Source organism: Eurypyga helias, unplaced genomic scaffold (genome assembly GCF_000690775.1).
Source record: "Eurypyga helias isolate BGI_N326 unplaced genomic scaffold, ASM69077v1 scaffold32955, whole genome shotgun sequence".
NCBI lineage: Eukaryota > Metazoa > Chordata > Aves > Eurypygiformes > Eurypygidae > Eurypyga > Eurypyga helias.
The window spans coordinates 12,016-20,426 of NW_010253992.1; the positions used below are offsets into that span (position 1 = coordinate 12,016).

General features: G+C 44.3%; 1 protein-coding gene across 1 annotated transcript in view; it reads right to left on the bottom strand.

Annotated features, from left to right (window-relative positions):
• Positions 1-8,072, bottom strand: part of LOC104510566 (protein NRDE2 homolog) — a gene marked incomplete at its 5' end in the record, with an annotated part of 9,324 nt that extends 1,252 nt beyond the window's left edge. Inside the window, 5 exons of the mRNA XM_010152855.1 lie at positions 1,293-1,431; positions 3,618-4,546; positions 4,832-5,218; positions 5,824-5,996; positions 7,952-8,072. Of these exons, the coding sequence (XP_010151157.1) occupies positions 1,293-1,431; positions 3,618-4,546; positions 4,832-5,218; positions 5,824-5,996; positions 7,952-8,072 (1,749 nt within the window). The remainder of the gene's footprint in view (positions 1-1,292; positions 1,432-3,617; positions 4,547-4,831; positions 5,219-5,823; positions 5,997-7,951) is intronic.
• Positions 8,073-8,411: the final 339 nt, after the last annotated feature.

Genomic DNA, 8,411 nt, shown 5'->3' on the forward strand with positions numbered 1-8,411 from the left:
CGAGTACTCCAGTTAGTCAATGCCTTTGCCTGCATCTGGCAGTAATACTGCCACAGGCAAGAGGGCAAATCATTAACCGAAGATTACACCCGGGCTGCTACACCTATGCTACCCAGGAGTACCTTTGAGACAGCGAAGGTGAGCATGCAGTATTTGTGTGCGCTGAGGAGATCAGGCATGTAGCTTTCTTACTCAGTGGAAGCTTGTTACGGCTGAATCCCCTTACGGACAAAAACAGCTATGCCAAACTAGCACCTATGTGGAAGGAGTTTAAATGCCTTCCTCAGAGTACCCATTCACCTATGTGAGACAAGCACAGAGCACACAGCCATTGTGGAGCTCAGAAGGAGAAGGGCAGCAGAGCTCGGTGCTGCACCGTCTCCTGAGCTTCAGTCATCCCAGCTACAGGTAAAATAATTACCACTTCTGGTGAAAAATCTTTTGAATTGAACTGCTATAAAGAACACTCAAACGGGATTTTAGGGCCAAAAAAAAAAGTAGTAATTCCAAAATCCTGAAGAGACATTTAACTGTTTTGAGGTCTCCGGAGACCTTCAGTCACGAGTTTACATTTCCTCTTGTTCTGACTACGTCCGTACTGCTGCTAAACCTCAGGGGGTTCCCTTGTCAACTCGGAAAACCTAGAAATTCTTGTACCTATTACCGATACACTGGTCATATAAAGTTATGCTGATGTCCCTTTCCTGAACAGGGGTGCGTTTGACTGGAAATGCTGCTGTCAGAGCCATGCATGCAACTTTGGCAGCGGTGCAAAAAGCTTTTACAGCCTTCTGCCCCTAAGTTTCCCACAGGGTCACAGCGGTTGGGAGGGACCTCTGGAGACCACTGCTCCAACCCCTCAGCTCAAAGCAGCGTCAGCAGGCTGGCTCAGAACCATGTCCATAACCTCTGGATAGCTGTCCCAGTGTTTCATCACCCTCACAGTAACAAAGCTTTTCCTGATGTTTAAATGGAATTTTCTGTATTTCAGTTTGTGGCCACTGCCTCCTGTCCTGTCACTAGGCAGCACTGAGAAGAGCCTGTCTCTGCCTTCACACCCGCACGTCAGGTATTTATATGCCCTGACAGGATCTTCCAGGAGCCTTCACTTCTCCAGGCTGAACATCCAAAGTCTCCCAGCCTCTCCCTGAACAACACACGCTCCAACCCCTTATTCATCTTCATGGCTTGCAAATCGTATAGGTATGGCAGCATTGTAGCTGTGCTCATGAGAAATTCCAAATATGGTAAAAAGAAACGAAATAAACCAGAACAGATACTCTCTTTCTTACCAGAAAGCTCAAATACATTCTCCACAGCAGCGGACAATGGGTACCGTTTTCACTCTGAACGGCGTGTTCAAACAGAGCTACAATCCGATTTGTTAACCCAATTTCAGGAATAGTAGAGTGTACTTCACCAGCATCTGCCCTGCAACACAGAAGAGAAACCCAGTCCCTTAAACCCTCGCTGAAGGACCACGTCCGGGTAAGAGAGGGTGAAGATCCACGTCCTGTCTCTCTTCACGCAGCACTCTACACAGCCAGGTTTTTGCATTTCGTGCTACAAACTCTGAATGTTATAAACCAGTTTTTTAGCACTTGCTAATCTAACCAACATGTTTCTAAATAGGAAAACCATTTAAAAAATAGATGAATGAGGTATTTTTGTGAAAATTCTTGTAGCTTGTTGAATAATTCAGCCTGTCCAACTGGAGGAGACAATTTCTCCTTGAGTACAATAATCCACTATCCTCTATCTTAAAACAGTTATCTTCCTCTTCATTCAAGATCATTTATCATTCCAAGCTTGGCACAGCAGCTCCAACCCAATTCAAGCCTAGGTCAGCAAGCCTCCTCCTGGTGCCCAGGCAGCCCGGTCACATCTACCCGTGCCCATCGTAAGGCCATACGTTGGTCTTGGATCAAGGCCTAGATCACAGCTCTGGATCTCAACCATGACTACAACAGTAATTTTCTTTTTCACCCAGAGATTCAAATCCCCTAAATTCCAGGCGTAGCACAAAGACAGGTAAGTATTTTTCATGGAAGCACTGATTTCTAGCTACGGCTGATACAGACTGACTTCTGTTCGACGCCTGAGCGCTCATGATATCACCATTTCCGCGTGTGCACCCTCAGCCTGCCAGCTTGTTCCACTCACCCTTAACGCTTGCTCCCAACTTGCCTCTTTTTTCAAGGGTCTTTGAGGTCGTGCTCTCTCTCACCTTAGCCTCTGCCATGAGGGAAAACGATGTCACCCACTCTGCATGGAGCCAGACATCTGTACCTCACGCTGACTTACATACGTTACTGTTTTACCCTTCGGGTACGTGTCTTTAAAGGAATTCCATGCACTTAAACAAGCAGAAGTAGCAAACGGAATAGGAAATAGTCACACACAGCACAGGCATTCTCTTAGTTTGTCACAACATCATCAAACACCAGTTTTATTTATGCCTGACTGACAGGCCGTTTCTCTCTCTGTTGTAGCAGTTCAGCTCTGCTCTTGCAACATCCCACTTGTCCCTATACCAATATAATCTATGGGAGAGGCTGTGCCAGCAGAGAACAATCTGGAAAGAAACTAAATGTCACAGAGAAAATCATCATTCTGAAATTTTAACATCACTTTCCAGTAACAATGATGAGAACCTATCATGGTGTCAGTCTGTAATTAACAGTAAATCAAATTACGATCCTCATTTAGTTTGGTGGCTGTAGAATTCCTATTGCAATTTAGGATGACAGCTGAGGAACGTCGCTATCAGGTATGTCTGCCTGTCGTCTGACTGCGGCAACCACGGCAGTGGGCGCCCCGTCTTTGTAAAGCACGCTGACGACTGTCATTTCATCAGGCGTGAACACCGCGGGCCTACAGCTGCGTAAAGCTGCAGACAGCAACGGAGATTTCTAGGAAGATGTTACGTGCAGACACAAAGATCCAAGCTGACAGTGTCACTGGAGACATGTAGGGAGCAGCGGATAGGCAGCTCCAAGCAACAGTTAGAGACTAAGCTTTAAGAACAGGCACATACCTCTGTCCCCCACATCTACCCTTTCCTCCTTTCCCAGGAGCAAAAAATCTGAGCCCGGATCACACTGCAAGTTCAGGAAATTTCCAGGCTCTTCTACCTAGCAACAGCCCCGGATGAAGACTGAACTCTCCAGTACTCACTATGGAAACAGATCTGCCACAACTGTGTTCTGTGACCCAGGAGCCAAGTGGGGCAGCGAGCTGTCACACTGCAGCGCGGGTCTGTACGATGCTCTTTACTGCTGTATTACAACGCAGCCATTCCTAAGCTTGCAGTGCCTGCCTCGGCCGCCCCAGAGGTCCTCAGTTATTTAAATACTACTTCAAGAGATGCACAGCATCTTGATGGCAGCTGCGAGTAATCAAGCACAAAGCAACACACAACCCCATCCAGCAGAAAGGGTGTGAGACTATCGCCTAGGTCATGATTCTGCCACTGACTCTTCAGCCTTGAACAAAACCCCTCCCCTAGCTACAGCTTCCTCATCTGCAACATGAGAACTACGATAGCATTTTCTCTCCTCTCTTGCATGGTTGGACAGATTAAAAAAGCGTAATCCTAAGGAGCTGCAAGGTACTACCTCTGGACGTTCTCCATGAGGTTTTTTCTCTTCTGCTCTGCTTGGATTGCAAACAGCCATGGTTCCAAGGAGTCAGTAGACCTCGTGACACCATCAAAAAACCTTCGTGCTTTGCCAGCACTGTAAGATTTCCTTTGGATGTGGATATATGACCTCCAGAGAGACTGGTTGCTAGGATACAGTTTCAGAGCCTCTGTTAGTGCCTCTCGCAGAGGATTCAAAGGATAAACACTAATTTTCATGTGGAATCTGAGTAAATTTGTATGCAGCAGTGTGACAGCTTCAAGAGCAGTGGGAAAATTTTGAGTGCCAGAATTCTCTGCAGTATTTTCACATTTCTGTGGATCAGCACCTTCAAGTTTTTCAGAAGTCTGTGCATATATTAATACGGCGGCATCAATCCCAGCAGTCAAATACTGGAACAGGGCATAGCAACCAACCAAATTAACCAGCTGTTTAGCACCACTGACACGATCCTGATCGGAAACTGCCGTTTGGCTTAAATGATCTTGCAGCGCATGCTCATATGTTTTACGAGCTTTCAGGACATTGACAGGTAACACTTGTCCGCTGTAGGGCACATATGGCTCGCTTTCAGCCAATTTGGTCAATATATGAACAGCACGTGACGTAACAGCCCCTTCTATACTTTCCAGTAGTTCCACTTCCAGCTGAGCATAAAGCAGACTGAGGCTGCAGAGCTGGGGACTCTTCAATCCTCCTGTCCCTGCCGTGCAAAGAGCCGTGTCAAATACCTTCCTGGCATCGTCGATGTTACCAAGCAGCCACTCCAGGTAGGCATACAGTTTCCAGAGAGAAAGGTCATTTCGGTTGTCAGGTCCTTTAAGGAGATTCTTGGCCAGCTTTTTACTCTTCCTCCCTTGTGCCTTCAGCTTCTTCTTCTTTTTTGCTTGGAGACACTGAACTACCTGCAGGGAAGAATAAACAAAAGAAATTTTGAGAGGTGTGGGAGAAGAAAGGGGGAAAAAAAAAAAAAAACCAAGCCTCATAGCATTTTTTAATTTCATCACTGTGTTTGTTTTCACACTGTTCTGTATTTCAGCACCAACCAAATCTCTTGCTACTGGCATTTCCTGATTTGAATACTTCTACAAGACTTTGTTTTCATCAGTATTTATTTTCAGTCACTATAAACATTAACACCCAAGAACGCCACACATCACAAAAGTGATTATATGCAGATTCCTCATTACCTTAGATATTTCATACTGTAACCAACAAACGGCCAGGTTAGATTTTTCCTTTCCAGGAAACAGCAGGAACAGAACCTGAAAAACATTCTGTATGAACTCCTCTCCTTCTTTACAGTGGCCTACGTGACGTCTCCTTCGCAGCATCGTGTCCATATGACCAATGCTGTTGAATCCAGAAAGTGGGAAATCAACAGCAGTCAGCGGCTTTTCATCAGAAAGCCCGCTGTCGAAGATGTTATTTTCATCCATGGCAATATAGAAGTTGGAAGGAAAGAGTTTACTTGTACATGGAACTCCCAGGAATTGCAAAAACGAGTACAGCAGTTGACACTGAAGATCTGGATTAGAAAGCTGGATTAACGATGGTCCAAGATCATCAAATAATACCTAAAAAAAAATCCAAATTAAACCAAACTCTGTTAATTTATGCAGTCTAATAAAATTAGCAAACCTGTAATTTATGTAATTAAAGAACCTTTTCAAGTCCATAAATATTCATAATTACTATAAAACGGTAATGGAAGGTCATTCAAATTAAAACCAGATGAGTTAAACAAGCAATGTGTTCTTCCAGTCAGACTGTAAATCTGCTATCAAGAGATTTCCTTGCCCTTGAGTACCGAAGACCTCCACAGAAACTTTACACAATGAAGGTCTGAAAGGTACTATCCGACCTGAAGGCAACAAACCCGTTGTTTACTTGATGCATCTTAAACACAGATTTCTGTGATATTTCCACACAAAGATGAGAGAAATCACAGAACGGCAAAGACAATTTGCCGACAGCCCTTTCCAAAGTTTACCATGAGATTCCCATGGACTTCAGAAGTCTCAGCACAAAATCTCAAGTGAATTTGGAATTCTGAACAAAGGTGAGAATTCTTCCTAAATGAAGAAAAGGATTACTCCTCCAAAATACCCACTGACAGTGAATTAAAATAAAAGAATAATTCATCTTATCATCTCCCCTTGTTTTATTATATCACAATGACCTGTCTTTCTGGATCTTCACAATCATCTTCAATTCCCTCTTTGCTTTTGTCTGGTCTCCAAGGTAACCAATGCCTCGCTTCACGAGAATATTCAATATCCAACCAAATATGCCACTTGGGGAGAGTTTTGTCCTTTATTTCTTGATCCTCATCGATCTCTTCATCATCATCATCTAAAATCAAATCAAGACACCCCCACAAAATTATTAAAGTAAAATTAATCCACCAAATTCAAAGGCCAGACCTGACATACAATTTAACTACTTTAAAAAAGTAAACCAATTCAGTGTTAATAGATTGGACACAAGACAGAGCTGAAAATTCCCACATCAGTTCTCAGTTTTGACACCGACTCTGTACGAGTAGGAGGGTTCCAAACTTTCTGAACCAGTGTATTGGTGTCAGCACTTCAACTTCCTCCAGAGGAGAAAAGACCGGTAGGCTGGGGACCACCTTTACCAACAGCAGTTTGCAAGCGACAGCCAAGAGTCAGTCACCTTTTTGTGCAACTTAGGCTCTTCCCTTCACATCTGGGTGTCACAGTCCCAAACGTGCTCGGTGAACCCACGTGCACAGCGCACGCCGAGAGAACCATGGTTAGGTAAAACGTAGTGCTGTTGGCGTCATACCTCGCAAACCGAGCCTGGCAAGGGTGCTTTGTAACACCTGGTATTTTCAACACTTCAGCGTGCAACGGAAACAACCAGTGAGTTACACACACAGGAAAGGAAGAGCTTAACCACATCCCACTTCTGTGTCGGGCTATTAGATACAATTAGCATATTTTTCCTGTGACAGCAATATATTAATTCTGTGCTGGAATCCGTGAACTAGGGTAGACTAAGGGAAAGCTGGTAGAGATTTTTCAAATACTTTTTTCTTCCTTATTGAGGAAAAAAACCCCACTATGGTTACCTGCACTACTTTCCGGGTACAAAGAAACAGCAATGGTATAGGCCATTTCTACACCACCTCCAAATTCTTGATCCTGACATTTGCCACTAACTAGGTGAAACACTCCCGCTCACAGTTCTTAAATTTCCAGGTAAAACAAACGAGTGGTCTTTAGTCTCTTTTTTTGAAATCTGTAGCCTCGCCTTTAGACAACAGCTCCATGCCTTTCCACAATCTAACCGAAGTTCAAAAAAAAAGACAAATTTCAGAGGTTACACTGGATTATCAATAGCACCTGAACCTTTGGGCTTGACACGCATGGGGAAAAGCACTGATGTGCGCTGGACCTGCCCAAGACTGGCCGTGCTCCTCTGGTCTATACTGAGTCTTCTCGATTTGTGGACAAAACGTCTACGGCCATCAGCAGTGGAACTGCTGACCTCAGTTAAGGGGCAAGGAAATTCCATCTTAATCCAGAGACAAGGAAAACACAGGCTTATTTTTCAGGTCCTTTGTTTAGTAGAAGCAGAGCCAAACTTGCTTCATTAGAGTTGCTACAGCAGCTGAAGCAGCTCATCTCTGGCCAGACACGTTTCAGCACCCTGCTTCCCTTCAAGACACATCTGTTTGAGAATGGTCCTTGACATTAACAGAAGCACTGCACACCCTAAGACACGGTGGGGCTAAGCAGCAGGGAGGTGCTTTCAGCATCCCTACTCACCCAGAGGCACTCCAGCCAAGTGAAGATGATTCACAAAGAGAAAGGAAAGATTTTCCTCCTACTTCTACTGTGTATTTGCGATAAGAAACTGAAACCTGATTCTGGAAAGAGAATCATGCGAGGAATCCTTGAGGCAACTCTCATCTAACACTATCGTCCTGCCTGGTCTACCAATATGATGAAAGGGTCTTCAGGGAAGGAGCTCCTTCCACTTTAGATGGGCATGGGTCTCCACCAAGTACTCACCCCTTTAGCCTTTTCAGCACAGAGTGGAGGACATGCCATCCTCTCCCTTAATTCTCAACCCTAGAAAGGGCAACAATATTCCATGAACAATCCCACACGGAATGCAACACGTGCTTTTCCTTGTGGAGTGTAACATACTTTATCTTAATCCTGGTAAGTATTTTTTAACACTTGTATGCAAACAAGAAGAATCAGCTTGAATCACTCTGATCAAAATGTTTAGAAGAAGAGGTGGACACGCAGCTACACAAATGGGCACAGGCATACCAGGCTTAACAGCAATCCAGCCACCCTTCTCTTGTTGGTGCATCCATGCTTTCCAGCCTCTTGCTCCTTTTTCTCCAATTCGTGGTTCTCCACTATCCCAAAAGGGTTCAAAGAATTCCACCTGTTGTTTTGGGCAGGGGAAACAAAATAAAACATACAGAGCTATCATTTTTGCTGTTGTATAGGCACTACCTAGGTTTTCCAGACCCTATAAGCACTTAGATTAAGTGCAAATTCTGTATCTGAAGACTTTGTTAGATGCTGCTTAAGAATCAGCCGAAACAACCGAGTACTGAAGTTATGCCTGTGGCACAGCAGGACTGTCACCAGCTCTAGTCATGAACATACAGATTGTTTTCTAAAGGTAACAGGCTTTAAACAAAGCAAAAGACTTTTACACCAAATGTCCTGTACAGATCATTCAAGGGTAAAGATCCAAAGACCCCAAGACAAGGCTTTC